Below are 21,424 nucleotides of genomic sequence, written 5' to 3'. Positions count from 1 at the left end.
TATACTCAGAAATCGATAAATCCTTTGTTTACTTGCTCAGTTTCCGTTAAAAGTGGGACAACTCATTAGCAATGGGTTGTCCCACTTTTGACTAAAACTGTGTAAGAAAACAAAGAATTTTTTGATTTCTGAGCCTTAACTCAGCCACTGAGTAGAAATATTTCTCGGTGTATCAATTTCAGAGTATAAGACCAACCCAGTCACTGAGTAGAAATTTTTCTCGGTGCAACGTGAATGGGATTCTACACCGACACAAATTTCTACTCAGTGGCTGAGTTGGTCTTACTCAGAAATCGATATTTCGATTATAAATCCTTTGTTTTCTTGCACAGTTTCTTAAAAGTGGGACAATCTAATGGCATAATAAGTTGTCCCACTTTTGGCTGAAACTGAGTAAGAAAACGAAGGGTTTTTTTCGATTTTCTGAATAAGACCAACTCAGTGACTGAGTAGAATTTTTTCTCGGTGTAACTATACTGAGCACTACAATTGTTTACTCAACACCGATAAAAATTTCTACTCAGTCACTGAGCTGTTATTTTTCTCGGTGACATCAGTTTTAAAACAAATATTTGGATGCTTTTTAGCGTGTACGAATCGTGTCGGCGCGTCGGCGGCTGCGGCGGCGGCAGTGTCAAAATTCTCATCAGCAGCTGATGGTTTTGGAGAAACGGGAAGATAGTGCTGTGTTTTGTGTTTGCTAGCCGTAAATAAGTTGCGTATCCATTACCCGGTGCACCGGTAAAATTAACGGTATAATGTGTAGATCAATTCCCCATAATTTGTTTCGGCCTAACTAACAACTTGCTTCGTATTTCAGGATGTAATCTTTTTGTAAAACATGATCCCAACCTCTCCCCGCCCGAAATCAACAAACAAAATGGAGAACATCAAGCCCTATTTCTATCTCGGATCTGCGGCGACGTCATTCAGCAGCAGCAGCGGTGCTGAATCGTGCGAATCCGATCCTGCGTTCCTGTTTTATGGTTCGCCGGACTCGGGCGTGAACGATCTTTCGGCAACCTTCCAGGAGTTGACGATTGATGTTGATGGAATGGTACAGGAGCTGTTCGAGAGGAACAAACGGGACACGGATTCAATTCGGCAGGATTTCATCCGGAATGGCATAGATTCGTCAATTGCGGAATGCGTTCCCACGAGACGGTTGCCTCCGCCGGGGTTTGGTGCGCTCTCCAAATGGCCTCTATCTGCATGCGAGAACAACTCGTCAACCGCCGGTACAAATCTTAAGGATAATAAGATGGACGAGCCGGAAAGGAAGGCTAACAAGAGCACATATCAATCGAACAGGCGCAAAAGGTCCAAAGAGAATGAAGACGTAAGTATTTAAGCTGTTGTTTGGACCAAACATAATTTTAGGGTATCGTCCATACATTATCGTGGCGAATAGTAACACCTTCTATAATACTTGGACACTATTGTTTGAATCGTACGCTTTTCTCTCTTTCTCGTTTGTCTGATGAAGAGGGTGAAGATCACTGCGTCGAGGTTTTAGGACTAATGCGGTATAACCTTTGGCTATGAAGTACCCAAGTTATCACGGACATACCTTGGTATCAACTGACCAACTATTATTGATGAATTGTAATTGTAATTGAATTGTAATTGAATTTGGTGGGGGCTGGCTCACCAACACTTCCGGTCCGCTTTAGTGCTTTATGCATCATTGTGGCCAGGTGTTGTTCTAGTTTTTCCAACTGTATTGTAAAGCATGAGCGGTGATCCTTGGCATTCTTGTGTAAATTGGGGTACTCGGAATGTTGATCGATCACCGATTATTGCTGGCAGATGCAGTGGAAAGTTTGTCTTAATACGTATCAATCGTCTCTGACAAACGAGAAAAACTGACCTCACTGATTACCTGTCTCTGAGCCAAATTTGGTATAGAGTCTTCAGTCTCCGATTAATCGCTTCATGTTTGATGGAGGCTTTTAATCCAATGGGTTACATAGCCGCTATCCGAATGAAGAGAGTAATGTTCCGCGTAATATATCACAAATCAAAAGAGGTGCGGTATATTACGTGGAGCGGATATACTGAATTGGGTACCAGACCAAGTCCCTGCTGGGTGGCACGAAATAGGTGAGCCATAGACAATAGAATCGTCAATGTCGTAGGGCATAGTATGTGACTATTGTCGAAACCAAAAAAACTTTTAATGCCCAACCAAATCATTAGCAATATCAATTTGCTTCAAACGCGTTCCAGTGATAGGGTTAAGATTAGGATCAATTATTACAATACAATTTCACGTTTCAATATGTGTTTAGTAGTTTTAGAGGTAACAGCCTAATAAGAAATTTTCTGTAGGTTCATAACTTGCCCTCGAGTTGAATGTTATATTGCCTCACAACTATGAGCAACATTATTACTCATTAATAAAAGGTTGTATCATCAATATGGACATAGACTTGCTGAACGAAACATTTGACCAATTAACATCTTTCAGGTATAAAATAGGTAGTAGGACAAAACTTTTATTTTTAAAAGTAGTTATCTATGTTCATGATAGAAGAGTAGCGTAAAGTGATACCACCCGTTCCAGATCCAGAAACGTTTCACACTGAAAGAAGGTTGGAATGACAGTGTGAACAGAAGATCCGAACTGCTAGGTGTAGGAAGAAGTATGTTTATTTCCCCTCCCCTTCCCCAACACTCTGTAGAATTTTGATACAACTTTACGTAACTGTTTTGGAGGCTTCACTTATTAACAAATTTACAACAAACATGCTATAACAGTATCTAGAGAATCGTGGAGGGTGAGAAACCTGAACTAGTAGCAGTATTCATATAGATTAACAATTATACTCTATTATTTTCAATCATTGCAACATTATACTAATATGTGCGGGCCGCCCATTTGCGGAGTTGTGCGGCCAATTATTCTCTTTCCATTCCAGAAACGACCGTTCTGAAGCAAGAAGTGTCCTAATGGCCAACACAAACGGGACTTGTCCGAAACACACAAGATAAGTACAACAATTTTATAATCAGGCACCCAACTCTTTCTACTACTTTGCTAATAGATAAATACTTCAATATGCATACTTCAATATCAATTATTTGTTTGTTTGCGCCTTTATTTATGACACTATTGAAGCATTCGTGTCGCCGCGAAATAGTTTACAATTTATCTTATTCACATTTTTCAATTCACTTTAAAGTATCTGACACTGCTATTACAATTGTGTATGTAAACTTGTATCTTAATTATGTTCATTATTAATAGTAGTCTGATAATCCAAGTCTAGTGATTTTTTCCCAAGGAATAGAAAGAGTTGGTGTCATAATCAATACAATACTTGAAACTGGAAACTCCTTATTTCCCCCTATGGGTTATAGGGAGGGGCGGGACATTCGAGCCTACTCATCAGTGGAAAGGACTTGATATGCTAATCGGTTTAGCATAGGGCAGATACAAGTCTACTGGTAGACGTATCGCCCAGCGAAACAACGCAGATTGGCCACGGCCAGGGGGTGCGTTGATTATAACAGAATAACAGAATAACAGAATTGTAATTGTAATTGAATTTATTAATCATACGTGAACCATCTTGTACATTTATCGGGTCAAGGAAACTTTGAGGGGAAAAAACAATACTGATGGGATAACTAATAGATAACAATTAACAGTGCTAAGGTGCTAATAATTAGATGATATAGAATTATTCTATATCGATTCAGTGATGAGGTACTCGCAAAGCTGATTTGAAGGTAGAAACAGAAGGTTTCATCTTAATATCAATTGGAAGACGATTCCAAACAGCTACTCCGTAGTTTAGCAGGCTTTTCCTTGAGGTGGTAATGTTGACTGGCATCGCGAAATTTCGTGTACGGTCCATCTGGCTTCTGGGAAGATGTTGCTGGATGTACTCCGGTACCGTGTTGAACCAAACTTGTCGGAAGAAGCAGCAGTTACGATGGTGGTAATTATCGGGAAGGTCTTGTCCAACTACTGTGTTCCTAACAGGCACGGTTGATGTTCGACGCGACAGATTGTAAACAAACCTCAGAGAGGCCTTGAAACATCTGTGAAGTCTCTCTTTCTGTGCTGCTGATAGTCCCGGGAAGTAGACGATGTCACAGTACGTGAAAATCGGCATAATTACTGACTGAACTAATTTCAGTCGCACTTCGGTTTCAAGTACTGGTGCAAAGCGACGAAAGGTGCGAAGAACGTTGAAAACTTTTGCCACTGTATCGTTGACATGTTCATCCCATTTTAGACTGCTATCCATGATCAAACCGAGGTTGACAACTTTGGGGCTAAACTGAATAGTTTCGCCGCAGAACGTTACACTATTCATCGGGTCTGGTACAATTCTGCTTTTACTAAATATTATGGCCTGAGTCTTTTTGGGATTAGGCGAAAGTCCGTTTGCATTAGACCACTGCTCAATCGTGGCAAGATCCTGGTTGATCATCCCAATAAGCCTATCTATTTCTGAAGGCGGTCCTGAAATATATACTAAATATATAAATATATGAATAGAGATCCTGAGTTACAGTGTGTGATTCCCCCATTCTTGTGACACTAGCTTTATAAAGCCAACCACGCCCTTGGAGTATATGATCCATATGTCAGCAAGCCTTGAGAAAGGCTTGCCAAGAACTTTGAACCAACAATTTGGTGAGTGCACTGCAATAGCAGAGTATGTGTTTCTACTCGTCACAGAAGCGACAGTTTGAGGTTTGGATTGCGCCGATATTTGATACATGGGGAAAGGGGCAGTTCAATTAATAAATTACGTATATTTGTAGGGAAGGAGAAGGTCAAAGTCTACAAATTTCGAAAATGTTGTGTGGTAATCCAGATTTAGATTAATGTGATGATTCGTTATTGAATTATTAATTATAGTTTTGGAGTAATATTGAAATACAATTTATTCTGCGTTCAAAACATAAAGGAAAGTTACAGCCTAGTGCTCGTGATTCCACATGGAAAAAAATCTTGGTGTGGAGAGGGGTCTGAGATGACCAAAACTGAGTCTGTGTAGTTTATGGATTATGCCTTATTAGACTGGTGTAAAGGTTGAGATCCCTTTTGTTTATACCTAATAGTTGTTGGGTTTCCTTGAGGGTTATCGTGACGAGCTTTTTGGATTGGCTCGTATGAGGAAGTGCATTCCAATTTGTTCATTAGCATTAGTTTGATGTAGATATGACGAAGCCACACCTAGAATTTTCAAGAGCACAAATCTGAAGAACCGAATGTCGACTGGCGTTGAAAAGCTGATAGATTGGTCAACCACCAGCGGGCATAAAGCAAATGAAACAAGTCGCACAAATTCGTAGGTGGTACATTCCTAGACCGCCGTTCTGAAGGTTGTCTTTTTCCGTCCATACCAAAGTTCAAAGATTTGGGATTGGGACTAATCTCTGCCTTGTACAAATGTTTTCAGTTTGAGTGAAGTCAGTCGGTTGAATAAAATCCTTGCGAAATCTAAGGATTTCCGAGTGAACGAACTTCGTTTGCCAAATGGTGATCTGACTTCCTCTGATGAGGAAGTTTTGGAATGCTTATTCAGCACACACTTCCCTGGATGTATGGAGTGGATATTACATCTTCGGATGAACCTGATGTCTTTTCTTGTAGTTATGATTCCCTGGCCACGACTCGGAGTATTGTAACTATAGAATCGATTGAGTTTTTCAGGCCGAAATCTTTGCTCTTATGTGCGGAGTACAATCGACACTTCAGCAGCACGTAATGCGTAAAGTAATATACTTCTGTTCAGAAAGCCAGGCTGTTATTAACGCACTTGCTACGGCCAACTCCAGGTCGAAGATAGTTATCGCTTGTCGAACTCAAATCGAGGAGCTGAATTCAGCAAATGCTGTTCACCTTGTAGGGTACCTGGCCATTCTTCCATCGCTGGAAATGAATTGGCTGATGAGTTAGCTCGCACTGGAGCATCACATGACTTCATTGGCCCTGAGCCAGCTATTGCGATATCGAAGTGTTGGATTAAGCTTCAGATTCACACCTTGGCTGTCACTCAACACAGACAATATTGGAATAGTTTGGAGTCATGCCGTCAAACCAAATTGTATAGTGCTGAGCCATCTCTACGGGTGGCGAAGTATCTAACTAATCTGTCTAAGCAGAATTGCAGCATTCTGGTCAAAGCATTGACTGGCCACTGCCGACTCAGCTATCACATGGCGAATATTCAGCAAGCTGATTCATTTGCATGTGATAGCTGTGAATCCGATAATGGAACTTCATATCATTTGATATGTAATTGTCCAGTTTTTGCGCAACTGCGTTTCCGAGTATTCGGTAAACACTTACAGTGTATCAAACAATTGCCCGAACAGCAATTTTTTGGTCAAAATAATTTTTCATTCAAATGATCATAACTTTTTTATACATCAATCAAATACGCTAAAATGTTGATCTATCATGAACCATATATTAAAGCTCCATAGGTAACATTTTGAGCGAGATCGAATAAGTTTTCTGAAAGTTATTAAACTTTTAGTAAAACTTATAAGATTGTTGAACACATTTTTAGAACATTATATTTCAGTGTGTACTCGATGAAACTTTTCCAATTTTTTTTCTGATACAGCTTATACCTAAGGCTTTCATGTGCAGCTTCGTTTGAGGTTTTATATTTAATACAAAATATATGAAAAATCTGTATATTTTCGGCACAGACAAACAGACGTATCACTTGGAACAAAGTGTAATTAAAATCATCGTTACAAAAGACAATCGCCCAATGCTGATTATGCGATGTTTCGCAAACCCGCTGAGTAGATGGTGGTAGTGAGCAAACGTCAAACATGAGCAAAAACGATGCGAGCGCCATGGACGAGACATTTGCGTACTACAGAATATTTGAATAGTCCGTTAAAAATGGAAACGATGGGAAGTTGGTAGAGTGAGACGTCTGTTTGTCTGTGTTGTCAGTGTCATTTGGAAATTTATCATATTTTGATCAATAAAAGTGCCAAGTGTTTTCAACGTTTTTAAACTCTCTTAATGTTATATTTTTATACAGGACCTACTAAACTACATATAAAGAGTAGGTTCCATGTATTTTTCGTTCAAATAATGCACTTTTATTGGTGTAAAACGTTTGGCAGATTATATGTGCAAAATATGGTAAATTTTTAAACATCGTCAACTACATAAGCACATTTTTCATATTTTTTGTAGTTTATTTACATTTAAATAACATTACAAGGCGACACGTTACTACACTACACGGCGATTACAATTTTTCTATTCTAACATCTGCAATTGTGCATCGACCGAGGCATAACGAAATGCTATCGGCGAGCACGCAGAACGACGAAAGCATGAGAGCCAATCCAGTGGTTCTCAACAAAAAATCTCATAAGTTTTTCTAAAAGTTCTATAACTTTCAGAAAACTTATTCGTTCTCGCTCAAAATTTAACCAATGGAGCTTTAATATATGATTCATGATTGGTCAAAATTTCACCCTTTTTTATTGACGTATAAAAAACATTTGAATGAAAAATCATTTTGACCAAAAAGTTGCTGTACGGACAATTGTTTGATACACTGTATTAAGTGAAACTGACTTCGGAAACCTGAATCTCCAGGATATTCTGTTGTTTTTAACCCGCTGTGGTATAGAGCTAAAGGCTCTCTTTCGCTTTATGCGTTATTACAGTGCCCTTTTCAGGGCGCTATTTGAACCCATTGTGGTACGCTTATGCGTTAGTATTCTCTTCCAGGGTATTTTTTTTCCTATTTCCCTACCTGTCCTTATACCCATCCTTATCCTTATTTCCTTCCTTTTCCCTCACTGCCGGTGGAAGCATAATTGTCCCATGTGCAGTTTTGGCAATATTGAGATTTTGCAGCCCATGACCATGTATCGTGGGGTAATATCATATGGAGAAATAAAAATAGGTAGTTTGTTCCGAAAATTGTTGAAAAAATGCATGGCCGATTTGTAACATTCATAAAAGTGGACGCACAAGCGTCACGTTTCATTGATAATCCTATGGAACTATAAAATCGCTCCAAAACAAAAAATAGTGCTCAAATTAAAAATTGGTTGATGTTAGAACACGATTCAGCACTTATACTTCATAGTTGAGACAAATTATTTTTTCGAACTTTGGACGCGATTTTCTCGATTGTCTGTTTTTGCACATGGGACATTGCGTCCACCGGCAGCTCAGGTAGATGATGAAATAGGCTAATAAATGTCCCAATTGGAGGATAACGGGCTTCTGGAGCCGGAATCTGATACCTGATATCGTAAACCGGGGTGCAATTGATCATTCGGATACTACATTGTAATTCCATACTAGGAACTCTTAAGCGTCGTAATGATCTTAAACCTTTAACGTCATCTGGTTCGTAGATGTCTAGAGATGAGCGTAGACTTTTAATTTTTTAGAAATAGTTAGTTTTGCCGTATTTTCTAAGGAATTTGCAAAATATTTCTCATTTAGCTGAAATCATTGCTACTAAACAATCGATTGCTAATAGGACTTCCCGTAAATTCTCTGTTTTAACATTTTTGTGGAGCCTTGGTTGGGAAGTTATGTAGCTAATCAGAACAAGACATAGTTAAAAAAAGTTTTTTTTATGATTAAATAGTCATTTATTGCGATAGACATCATTATTTCAAATGAAATTGCCTACCTTTAGGCGTTTAAGGAGAAATTTCAAAATTTAATTTTACATTTCAAGTTTAAATTCACTAGTTGTAAGATTTTAAACGCGTTATTCGGTTTTAGAAGAGCAAAATTAAGCGGAGAAGGAAATTTTCCTTTTCAACCGATGCTTATTTGTATACTGATCAATTTCACCCCAAAGTGGCATTTCCAATTTTTTGATTTTTGGAGTTATTTAACTTAAAGTTTAAATTTGTTGAACAAAATTCTGTCACATGGTTCCATGGAGATCCACTGGGTACTGGTTTTACAGAAACTCTTTTGGCAATATTTGAATTGCTACTGATGTTATCCGCAAAAGTTGTTTTAAAGTGATCAAGTTGACTCCGGATTACGGTACTCAATGATCTAACGGTCGAAAACTGTTGTGGCCACGTCTTTGCTACAGGTGAGATATGGGACAGGAATATTAGTTGGACACCTAAGAAAGGCTTAGAGACATCTACGTTCTCTCAGGCCTAGGAGTAACGGGAATTTGACTGTTGTTGTTATTAGAAGGGTAAAGGCCAAAGGATTTGTTTAGTTAACTTTTAAATACCAACAATTCAAAACGATGTGCAGGAACATTCTCACCTAATTTCAGTTCCCTTAAGACGAAATTGTTGCGTCTCCCAGACATCCATTCGTCAAGAAACTGCATTCAAAAAATCTTCAAAGTAACAGCGTAAGCAGAACCTTTTCCTGCAACTGATTTACGGTGGATTTTTCTCAGAGAACTACCAGTGAAGTCAGACACAATTACTCAAAAAAAAAAACTGTTGTCTTTACAGTCGCGCATAATGATTACGCCCGGCACACGTCTGGGAATACTTTTCTGTGATACACTGCAATCAGCTATCACTCCGACAACTTGCCACTCGTGCAATGAAGTCAAATTCACTGATGGTTTAAAACTGGGAGACCGAGTCGATCTAGGTATACTTGGGGAACCAAATTGAACTATACTACCGCCTATCAAATGTCTGTTCATTTTTTTTTTTTCGGCTGAGGCTACAGCGTTTTTACAGGCCCTTATGTCCTCTGTTAACATAGCCGCCAACTTGCGACGTACATAGTAGAGGGGACAAAGCTCTTCAAAATTGGACAAATTGAAACTTTTTCTAGCCTATTTTGCTGCTTTTTATGTGAATGTGATTTGAGATGATTTTATTCGATTTTTGTTCATTTTGAAAGGCCTCGTCCCAAAGAAATTTTAAAACTTTCTTTCAGAAACTATCAATATGAACTGATAATACCTATGCATAATATGTTTACTGCTTAAATAAATAAACGAACGTAAGTAGACGAAAATCAAGTAGATATTGAATCGTCTGTATGCAATCCAAACCTAAATCAAACCGTTTGAAAAAGGCTGAGTAAGAGCACTACATGGTACAACATACAATCGCTACCCAAGTGTTCAAAATCCTACATGCCTTTTGTCATAGACTATCTATAACAAGCCCTATTTGTTAGATGTAGACAAATAACTTAAATAGGTCAACACTAACCACTTAAGAACATTTTTTACGAAATTAGACATAACATAAAACTCCTTTCAACATTTAGTATTGCGTGTTCTGCTACAACAACCGTGAGAAGCAGGAAATCTACCTGGACCACTGCTGTCGCGATGAGGAAGGTTACGTCATATGTCCAAAGCTGCGCAAGTACGTGTGCCCGTACTGTCAGGCCACTGGACAGCTGGCTCACACCAAAAAGTACTGCCCGAAGAAGCCGATCATCACTCCTGACGACCTAAAGAGTATGGTTCTGCCATTTGACGGACAGCCAGCGACAGCCGGACGTGGACGCGGAAAGAAATCTCTTCGATTTTAATTATTTTTTTCTTGCTTGTTTTTTTTTATGAAATGTTTCTGATTATTTCAGAATTCAAAGTTCTTCGATAATTAACTTTGGTTATTTTTATGAATTGTACTGTAACCGTTCTGTGCCTGTGTTTGCAAGAAAATCTTCGATGTTTTTTGCAGTTATATTGTTTACAAGAAATTTGTTATTCGAACCATAGTGTTGATTGTATATTCAGAACGTACAATGAAACTGTATTTGTTATTTCAGCTTTTATCTGATTCTGTTTTGTGACAAGTACTGAATAATGTTAAAAAGCCATTTCTGTTCAGAGAAATAAAACGTTCGTTCTAAATCAATTTTATTGAGTTTATTAAGTGATTCTGATTACACAAAGCAAATCCGAATGTAATACAGCTAATGAATAGGAAATATTCAGCCTAGAGATACAATCCTTCCGGAGTTCCTTCCTTCTTGCGGTAAAGAACACTTTCCTTGGATTTTTTAAAGTCTTCGTTCGTAACCTTCATTCGGCGCTCACGCAGAGCCATCAGTCCAGCTTCAGTGCAGATGGCTTTGATGTCGGCACCGGAAAGGTCATCCTTCGCCATGATTAGCTCGGAAAGGTTCACATCATCCGCGAGCGTCATCCGGGCGGTGTGAATGTTGAAAATACGACGCTTGGTTTTCTCATCCGGAAGCGGGAACTCAATTTTACGATCAATACGACCAGGACGAATCAAAGCTGGATCGAGCGTTTCGATACGATTCGTTGCCATAATGACTTTTACATCGCCACGTGAATCGAAACCATCCAGCTGGTTCAGCAGTTCCAACATGGTTCTCTGGATCTCACGTTCGCCTCCGGAGTTGGAATCGTAACGTTTTGTGCCAACGGCATCGATTTCGTCAATGAAGACAATTGACGGGGCATGTTCCTCAGCGACACGGAACAACTCCCGGACCAATTTAGGACCATCACCCAAGTACTTTTGAATCAGCTCCGATCCGACCACTCGCAAGAATGTTGCCGACGTTTGATTGGCTACGGCTTTAGCGAGCAAGGTCTTGCCCGTTCCCGGGGGACCATAAAGGATAACACCTTTTGGAGGCTTAATACCCATCTCTTCGTAATATTCAGGATGAGTCAGAGGCAATTCAACAGATTCCTTGATTTCTTGAATCTGAGTATCCAACCCTCCAATATCGGCATAGGTTTCCTGTGGAGCCTTTTCCAGCTTCATAACGGTCACCATCGGATCGGTATCATCGCCCAGCACTCCGACCACAGCATGGACTTTATGGTTTAGCAATACCGAACATCCCGGTTCCAGTTGATCCTTATCAACAAAAGATAGGATGCTAACATAATGCTCACTTCCAACCGAAGTGGACACGATCGCATGATTATCGTCGATGATTTCCTCCAAATTGCCCACCGACATTGGCGTTCCTCGTAGATCGTCAACCTTGGAACGTTCCTCTTCGTTCTTCTCATCCTGGGGCTTCAGACGTTCCTGATTGCGGATGAATTCCTCTTCCATCAATAGATAATCCTTAATACGTTCCAATTTCAGCAACTTCAGACGGCATCGGGTATGGGGAGTGACCTGCGGCAATTTCATAGCGGCGTCCGGTCCCTTGTTCTTCCGCTTTTTCTTTCCGACACGCGTCGGAATCGGGGGCTCATATTTCTTCTTCTTATCTTTATCATCCTTCTTATCGCCTCCTCCTCCGGCCGATTGGTTTTGTCCCTAAAATAAAAAATGTACACTTGAAACGGATTTCCTCCGATCGATCGTTCCTTTGCGATGACTGTCATTATTTAGCAAAACATAACCTCTTCAATTGCGAAACAAAGGGTAAGCAACACAAAATTATCCTTCATCTAGCATTTTAACCAAGCTTAATAGCTTATCGAATAACAGAAATCTGGAAGATAACTAACTTACCATTTTAGCTCCAAAAAATGGGAATATTTCCCGTCAAAAACAGAGATTTTCACCAGATGCTTCCGTGAGTTTACAGTTTTCTACGATTTCTCGTTCACTGACTGCCACTCGGCTCGGCTCCGACTGCGAGAGACGAAGACGATTCGCGAGGAGCTGAGCTGCTGATGATTGCTTTGACGTTTGTCGGACGATGATGATGACCGCGGACAATGCATACCCTGTGGCTGAAATTCGAGATAAACACTACACGGAGAACCAACAATATTTATTTTTGTATATTAAGGACAGACTTGTTAGAATCCCAAAATGGCCGCCACAATGGCCGACTTTGGCACCTACTCACGATTTCGAGGGCACAAATCTCTTCATAAACAAAACCAGCGCACCTGATCTTCTTATTTTAAGCTTATTACAAGTGAGCAAGTACAGAATAATAAAATGCACTGTTGTGTGAAGCTTGCTTCTTGAGATTTGTGCATTTGAAGTTTTGATGCACTGTTGAAGCGGGATGTCAAGACGTTTGTCCTTAAATGTGTGGAGGAGCTTTTTTGTTAGATATTTTTTGCTTCTCCTCCATTTAATGTTGATAAAAAGCCAATGTTTAAATAAGGCCGTTTTTGACTTAAATTCTATTGAAAAAAAAATGAATATTGCGTTAAAGGCAAAGCGGGGCCGCTTCTAATCAGAAGTGAACGATTTCCAATCAGAATTGAACAACTCGTATTGGGAATGGCCCCGCTCTAGTGTCAAAATTCTCGGACCGCGATGAATTCAGTTCATCGATGCACTCGCGAGGGGCGATTCACTGTACTGCATTACTGAATTGAAAATACACGAATGAAAATAATACACAAAAATACATCAATACACAATAAGTTCGAAATTGCATGAAAAATACGCCACATTCGAAAAAATACACAAAAATATATCAATACACGGTAAATTCGAAATTGAATAAAAAATACGCCACTTTCAAAAATATACACCAATTCAAAATAAAATGCAAAAATGCTCCAGTACACCAAAAATACAATAGTAGTTCAAATTTGACAAAAATTCACAAATATGATGGGATTGATTGTGCAATACACGAGTTCTGGAATCGTGAGAGAAAACGAGAAAACGTAGACGTTAAATTTTAATATTTTCAGACACCGGCGCTTACAAACCACCTCAAGCTGGATTGAAGCCAAATATCCGGAAGAGGATACTTCCCTGCGCATAATCCGCCAACAAACAGCATCGTATTTTTTTACTATTGCCGAGTATGTATCCGGAAAATCCTCCTGGAGAAGTGTGCGGAGATTCTCCCAAAAAAAAAAATCTACGGATTTCACCGAAATTGATTTCAGAAAAAAAAAAACCTCCAAGAGTAATTCCTCTAAGCGGAATGCCTTCGGAGATTCTTCCAAGAGAACATCCTTCGCATATTCCAGCAAAATTGATTTCTTCGAAGCGTATTCTGCGATGATTCCCCAAAAAGATTATTTATCTGAGATTGCTCTAAGAATCCTTTCCGAAATTTATTGAAATATTCAGATCGACCACATTGACATTTCTTCATGCAATCCCTCCACTTGGCTGATCCTAGGATTCTTTCCGGCATTCGTTCGAATCAGAATTCCATCAGCTGTGACCTTCGGTATTCGTCCAGTTATTCCCTCTTCGATTCTTCCAGAAATTCCATTTTAAGATTCCTTCCCGAGTTCCTTCTTTGAGATTCTTCTGTTCAGATTCCTCTAGGAGTTTCTTCCTGAAACTCCTCCAAGAGTTGCTTCAAAGATGCCTTCTGGAATTCAGCTAAGAATTCCGTGAAGGAAACCATGGAGTGTCCGAAAAGAAAGTTGTGAAGAGATTCCAGAAGGAATTCCTTTGAAGACATCCAAAAATTCTGTAGAAATCGCAAACGAAAGTTCTCTAGAAAATCCAGAAGGAAATCCTGCAGGAATCACAAAATCCACTTTCGGAAGAATTTCAGGAGTTTCTGGAGGAGTTCCAGAGGGAACTCCTAGAGACATTCCTAAAGGAATTTTTTGTACCGCGGTAACCGGACGGTGTTCGGAATCCGGTGTCCCTACATTGGGGAATAAAACGCGCACGAATGTACGGATAAAAACTACTTTATTCGCGACACGTTAAAAGGTACAACATTTATTCGCGAGACGTAAACAATAACTAATCTTAATGGACAACAATACACAGACATAGAGCACAAACGACAACCAAATTAAAATACATTAATGCGCTTCCATTGCATCGCGCATGACAGTAGTGCTCTGTCTTGTGCGAGCTCAGCGGCGCGGTACACCGCAATCGGGTTGTCCACAACATCTCCCCTCTTAATAGAGCTGGTAGGGGTCGAACCTGACTGGCGGCCTTCTGGTACGCGAAGAACGCCTAGGTAGCTCTACCATTGGTTCCACTTCGATAGCGGACTCGAAATCGGTCGATGTTGGTGTTGGCGATGACGAAGACGTAGACGGGACTGCCGGGAGCTCGTGCCGTGGCGTAGACGAGGCACAAGCCGGCTCGGAACCTATCAGGGTAGGCTCGGGACTGGAGACAGACACAGATCTTGGCGCGATCGGTGGTGCGGCTGACGTTGGTGTGCTTGGCGAATGGCTTGGCAAGTTCCAGGCACCCAACAGGATGTCGAGTGGTAGCGAATGCTGGCGAGAGGTGACCTGACCAGCGGATTGCTTCGGCGTCGAGTCAGTGGCCATACGACTCCGGAGCTGGTTGATGTGCGAGCGCAACATTCGGCGGTTCTCGACCCACACGTTGTACATCACGTCTCCAATCTTTTCGACAATTTTACCGGGAACCCACTTCCAATCGTTACGAACGTGGAGTTTGGCGTAAACGGGGTCGTCTCGGTGGAAGGATCTCGGTTTCTTGCTGTCGTTCGATGTGGGCACCGGTGTCCGTACCGGCGGAGGACGCAGAAGCTCGAGGCACGTGCGGATTTTGCGCCCGAACATGACCTCGGATGCCGACTTCTGGTCTGGAAGAGCCCGGTTGGGCGTGCTTCGGTACGTCAGGAGGAAGGTATCCAGTGCCTCTTGCATCGATCCTCTCCCCTCTCGGATTTTCTTCACGGCCCGCTTGAAGGTGTCCACGAAACGTTCAGCTTGACCGTTCGATTGCGGATGGAACGGGGCCGTCGTGAGATGCTCGATGCCGTTGGAGGTGCAGAACTCGGCGAATTCAGCGCTGGTGAATTGGGTACCGTTGTCGCTGACCAACGTAGCGGGCATACCCAGCCGAGCGAACAACCCACGGAGAATTGAAACTGTCACCGCTGAGGTGATACGGGTTGTCTGGACGATCTCCGGCCATTTGGAGAACGAGTCGACTGCGAGGAGGTAGTACTCGCCTTCGATCGGACCGGCGTAGTCGACGTGGACGCGTTGCCACGGAGCGGTCGGTTTGGGCCACGGCATCGGTGGAGAGTGAGGAGGCGATCTAGCTACGGACGCACACTGCTGGCATGCTCGGACGAAGTCGGTGATGTCGGTATCCATGCTGGGCCAGTAGGCGTAGCTTCGAGCGAGGGCCTTCATTCGCTGCATTCCGGGATGGCCGCGATGGAACTGTTCCAAGCAGCGCTTACGATGCAGCGACGGGATGACGAGCCGTTCCGCAAACATGAGACACCCATCTACCACGGAGAGCGATTCCTGCCTGGATTGGAACCGTTGGAGATCGGGCCCGGCTAGTTTTGACTGGGGCCAACCGTTTTGGACGTAGTGGTAGACTTGGCGGAGCAGTGGGTCTGCTTGGGTGCTTTGCGCGACGGCTCTGAAATGGAGAGGCAACATTTTGCGGGAACTAGAAATAACTGACCTGAGATCCTCTTCTAGGTTGACGCTAGCGATAACGTAGTCCTCGTCGGGCTTCACGTGTTGGTTGATCAACCGGGAAAGCAGGTCCGCGTTGCCGAACTTGTGGGTGGGCACGTATTCGATGTCGAAGTCGTACAGCAGCAGATGGAGGGCGAAGCGTTGAAGGCGGTTGGCAGTGTAGACTGGTATTCCCTTCTTGGACCCGAAGATCCGGAGCAGAGGCTGATGGTCGGTTTGCAGCCGGAAATGCCGGCCAAAGAGCATCTTATGGAACTTCGTAACGGCGAAGACGATGGCCAAACCTTCACGGTCGGGCTGACTGTAGCCTTGCTCTGCTTTCGTGAGTGCTCGGGATGCGTGTTGGACGACCTTGACGGTGCCGTCGGGGAACTTGTGGCTGATCGTTGCCCCTAGTCCAACGGAAGAAGCGTCGGCGGAAACGATGATCTCCCGCTTCGGATCGTAGTGCGTGAGGAGAAGATCCGAGGAGAGGATTCGCTTGAACTGCTCGAACGCTTGCTGGCACTCCGGAGTCCACTTGAACTTCGCGTCTGCCTTGAGGAGATTGTCGAGCGGGTATCGTAGCTTGCGCATGTTGGGGACGAACTTGCCGTAATAGTTGATGGCCCCCAAGAAGGACCGTACTCCGGAAACGTCGGTGGGAGGCGGAAGCTTGGTGATCGCCTCGATTTTGGCTGGATCCGGACGGAGCCCGCGACTGTCCACGACATGCCCGACGTACTGCACTTGCTGCTTCCGAAACGTGCACTTGTCCTCTCGAATGGTGAAGCCGAACTCTTGGATTCGCTTCAAAGCGGCCCGCAGGTTGCGATCGTGCTCTTCCTCTGTCTTACCGCCGATGATGACGTCATCGAGATAGCCGGAAGTACACTCCAGGCCGGCTAGCATGGTGTCGATGAGCTGCTGGAAAGCACCAGGTGCAACTTTCACACCCGGCGGGAGGCGGTTGTAGGAGTAGAGGCCACGGTGCGTGTTGATCGTGAGCAACTTGCGGTGCTGTTCATCGACTTCCACTTGCAAGAAAGCGTCGGACAAATCGATTTGGCTGAAGACCGTGCAGCCGGAAAGCTTGGCGAAGATATCGTCCGGAAGTGGAAGCGGGTATTGGTTTGGTTGGAGAGCGGCGTTCAAACCCGTGGAGTAGTCTCCGCAAATTCGGATCGACCCGTTGGCTTTGCGGACTACGACGATTGGAGCTGCCCACTCGGAATAGTCGACCGGAGTGATGATGTCGAGTTTCTCCAGTCGGTCGAGCTCCTGGTCGACGGCATCGTACATTGCGTACGCCACCGGACGCTTCGGGCAGAAGACGGGTCGGACGCTTTCTTTCAGCTCCAACTTCACTTTGGTTTTACTGCACAAGCCGAGCTGGTCGCTGAAAACCTCGGGAAAGGTCGACTTGAGTGCAGCGGTTGACGTGGGAGAGCCTGACACGTGGCAACAGAAGGTGTCCATGGGAACGGACCAGAGGTTGAAACTGTCCACCAGATCGGAACCGAGCAGAAGAATTTGTTTCTCGGTGACGCGGATCACTTCGCGCCGCGTGCTTTCTCCGATGGTGACGTCGCACTCGAATTCTCCATCGAGCGAGAGGATGTTGCCGGAGGCTGTCCTCGCGTTCACTGTGGCCGGCGTTAGAGCCGGGCTGCCGAGTTTCCGCCATGTTTCTCGGTTGATGACGGTGATGTCGGAGGCGGTGTCTAGTTGCAGCCGAATGTCCGTTCCTGAAAGGCCAACGGAGACGAAACGGCGGCGCTGCTGCACGCTGCATACGTCGACGACTACCACCTTGCTCGACACGTCGGGTTTCCTGAAGCGTCGGTGTCCTGGTTTCCGGGGCTTGGCGCTCTCGCAGTATCCCTCACGATGTCCGAATTGGCCACAATCGGAGCACTTGTGATTCCTGTAACTGCAGTCCCGGACGTAATGGAGCGCACCACAAAGCCAGCACGGAGTATTTGGCTTCTTCCCGGTGTCGCTGGAAGGACGCTTCACTTCTCGGTCACGCTTGTTGAACCGCTTCCCACCAAACTTGCGCACTGCTTGGACTTGGCCGTAAGGAGTCGCCGATTCGATCATCGCGCTGTCATGCTTCAGGTTGAAAAGCCGCTGACACTCCTCGGAGAGTTGCTCTAGGGTGACGTCGTTGTTGTCCTCAATCTTGGTGAGGAGGCGCGTTCGAATCTCGACGTCATTCTCCGACTTCAGGCCGCACACGTAGACCAAGCACTTGAATTGCTCCTCGCTGAGCTTGCCTAGCTCGAATTCAACGCAAGCTTTGTTGACCCTGCATGCGAAAGCTACGTGATCCTCAGTGGGATTTCTCGCAATTTGCAGGCATCGGTATCGTCGGCTGATTACCGATTCTTTCGCACCGAAAAGGCACTTCAGTTTGGTCACTGTTTGCTCAAAGGTGAAGTCCTTCGGCAATTTTGGTAAAATGTAACTCACATACCTTTCGTGCTCCGCTAAGCCCAATTTACGCATTAGTAGGCGTACTTTCGCTTCGTCGTCGAGCCTAGCAGCATCCTTCTCGAAGAGATCGTCGTATCTCGAGTACCACGCCGCGAAAGTGACGTTGCTTTCGGCCTCGTACCGGAATTCCTTAATGTTGCTCGCCAGGGAATCAAGGATTTGTTCCGGGTTCGGTGGTACCTGTACGTTGATAGGTGACGTCATGCCACGAAGGAGCTGTTGCTGCTGGTCGTCGGTATGATTTTGCCGCTGGACGAGCTGGGCCATCAACTCGTTATGCTGCGACAACTGCTGCTGCATCATTTGCACGATTTGAATGAGCAGAGCTTCATTACCGGTGTGGGGGGCTTGCGGTTGCGGTTGGTGGGGTGGGAAGGGTACATACTGTTGATGCTGGGCGGTAGAAACAGGAATGAACGGCTGCTGCTGGTGTGTTGACACGACGGGGACGTATATTGGATGCTGCTGCTGCTGCTGCTGATGGACCACCGCCGCCGCCGCCGGGATGATAGGCTGGTTAATTGCCTGGCGATGATTACTCACTCCCGGGGGGTCGACACCATTTCGCGCACTTTCGCGATCGTCGTCAGCCATCGCACTCCGTTTACGTTTCTTCCGCGGCGGTGACGAAATTGTGCGAACGAATTTTGCACTGCGGGGAAACACTCTCACTCGCGAATTCTCGTCGCCACTTTTGTACCGCGGTAACCGGACGGTGTTCGGAATCCGGTGTCCCTACATTGGGGAATAAAACGCGCACGAATGTACGGATAAAAACTACTTTATTCGCGACACGTTAAAAGGTACAACATTTATTCGCGAGACGTAAACAATAACTAATCTTAATGGACAACAATACACAGACATAGAGCACAAACGACAACCAAATTAAAATACATTAATGCGCTTCCATTGCATCGCGCATGACAGTAGTGCTCTGTCTTGTGCGAGCTCAGCGGCGCGGTACACCGCAATCGGGTTGTCCACAACAGAATTCTAATGAAACGAGATGTCAGCGAGGATGTCAGATACCTCTTCAGAATCCCAAATTTTTTACTCACAATGCAAGCTTCCGGAATTCTGAGTTGTTTTTTAATCCCCAGATTGCTTCAACAGTTACACAATTTTCTTCATGAAATTATCCGACTCTTCCTTTGAAATAATACCATACGCTTCCTCTCCCAATACCTATACAACAGTTCCTGAGTTAACATTTCCACTACTTTGCTCTTGGCTTCGCTACTAACATGGTTTCACATAAGATAAATTGGAGGGAAAATTTTCCCAGATGTATTTTCCCAGGGACGATGAAAATCTAATTTTATCCGAATTTTATCATGATCCAGAACGAAAAAATGCAACCACCTCCTTAGTTTCTCCGTTTCCAACACAGCATTCGGTGGAGCCTTCGGTATAGGATTTGCAGAATAATGTAATTTGTGGTTTTGATTAAATGCAAAACTTGGACGAATTTCAGTTTGTTTACAAACAAAAGTTCCAAATTCGAAATGCTTCAATCGATTTTAAAAATACTCATTTATTTGAAAAATACTCAATAATTACATCAATACACATCGATTCGATTTTATTCGCAAAAGTGCAAAACAGTACACCAATACAAAAAATACACGTTAATACGCCATCTAGGGGCAAGACACTGTGCAAACGAGAGCAACTCTGAGAAATTCTGAGTTACTCTTTTTGTCGATAATCGACAAAATTTGTTGAAAGACATCCCCAAAACAGCAATTTTCATTCAGCACACGCAACACTTTGCAGTTTGACATTGGTGCCAGATCACACTTTGGCATAAATGGGAGAAATTCTGAGGAACTGTGAGGCATTCTGAACAACATTTCGAGCACAGATTTTCTCTCGTTAGATCTGTCCTGCCCCTAGTACGCCATTAATGCACAAATTCGATTTCCAATACACCGGGCTGAATCGAAAATACATGAGTGAATCGCCCCTCGTGCACTCGTCTATGGGGCACAATCCAGAGACACAACAGATCTAACGAGAGAAAATCTGTGTATTCGAAGTGCTGTTCAGAATTCCTCGCAGTTCCTCAGTATTTCTCCGATTTATATCTAAGTGTAATTGGTGCCAGATTCAAGTTGCAAAGTGTCTCGCAACAAACATTTTTGTTGAACAAGAATCGAACAAACGGCTCTTAAGCAAATTGAAGTTTAAGAAACTCTTAAGGCCGATTTCTTCACATCGGCTTAACCGGTAAGCCAGGCTTACCCATATAGTTAAACCTGGTTTAACTCTTAAGCCATGGTGAAGAAATCGGCCCTTATTCAGCTACTTCTGTTACTTGGGTCCTAGGGGCAGGACAGATCTAACGAGAGAAAAATCTGTGCTCGAAATATTGTTCAGAATTCCTCACAGTTCCTCAGAATTTCTCCCATTTATGCCAAAGTGTGATCTGGCACCAATGTCAAACTGCAAAGTGTTGTGTGTGCTGAATGAAAATTGCTGTTTTGGGGATGTCTTTCAACAAATTTTGTCGATTATCGACAAAAAGAGTAACTCAGAATTTCTCAGAGTTGCTCTCGTTTGCACAATGTCTTGCCCCTAGCTTCCGACACCAATTTAGTGCTAAATCCACAATAAATACCATTTGAAGCAAATAGAATGTATAATGATTT

At 43.4% G+C, this 21,424-nt stretch overlaps 3 protein-coding genes across 3 annotated transcripts; 1 reads left to right on the top strand and 2 right to left on the bottom strand.

The window, feature by feature from the left end:
• Positions 1-612: 612 nt before the first annotated feature.
• LOC115254181 (uncharacterized) lies at positions 613-10,836 on the top strand. Its single transcript, XM_029874009.2, has 3 exons — positions 613-753; positions 821-1,339; positions 10,238-10,836. Exons 2-3 carry the CDS (start codon positions 842-844, stop codon positions 10,505-10,507), a joined length of 768 nt encoding a protein of 255 aa, XP_029729869.2. The 5' UTR covers positions 613-753; positions 821-841; the 3' UTR covers positions 10,508-10,836.
• Positions 10,826-12,573, bottom strand: LOC109402168 (26S proteasome regulatory subunit 4). The gene is made up of 2 exons (XM_019674798.3): positions 12,430-12,573; positions 10,826-12,231 (listed from the first exon to the last, which is right to left on the bottom strand). The coding sequence occupies exons 1-2, from the start codon at positions 12,430-12,432 to the stop codon at positions 10,918-10,920; spliced, it is 1,317 nt and encodes a 438-aa protein (XP_019530343.3). The 5' UTR covers positions 12,433-12,573; the 3' UTR covers positions 10,826-10,917.
• Positions 12,574-14,466: 1,893 nt separating this feature from the next.
• On the bottom strand, positions 14,467-19,755 carry LOC115255407 (uncharacterized protein K02A2.6-like). The gene has a single exon (XM_062842958.1). It carries the CDS (start codon positions 19,362-19,364, stop codon positions 14,769-14,771), a length of 4,596 nt encoding a protein of 1,531 aa, XP_062698942.1. The 5' UTR covers positions 19,365-19,755; the 3' UTR covers positions 14,467-14,768.
• Positions 19,756-21,424: the final 1,669 nt, after the last annotated feature.

Source organism: Aedes albopictus, chromosome 1 (assembly GCF_035046485.1).
Source record: "Aedes albopictus strain Foshan chromosome 1, AalbF5, whole genome shotgun sequence".
NCBI classification, from domain to species: domain Eukaryota; kingdom Metazoa; phylum Arthropoda; class Insecta; order Diptera; family Culicidae; genus Aedes; species Aedes albopictus.
The sequence above is the reverse complement of the archived record's forward strand: the minus strand, read 5'-3'. Positions and strand labels throughout refer to the sequence as shown.

What these genes read in the sequence shown, in the direction of transcription:
- LOC115254181 (XM_029874009.2), top strand. Translation starts at nt 842, where the DNA reads ATGATCCCAACCTCTCCCCGCCCGAAATCAACAAACAAAATGGAGAAC. An exon ending in GGTCCAAAGAGAATGAAGAC is followed by an intron (nt 1,340 to 10,237) that starts GTAAGTATTTAA and finishes TTCAACATTTAG; the next exon opens with TATTGCGTGTTCTGCTACAA.
- LOC115255407 (XM_062842958.1), bottom strand. Translation starts at nt 19,364, where the DNA reads ATGGCTGACGACGATCGCGAAAGTGCGCGAAATGGTGTCGACCCCCCG.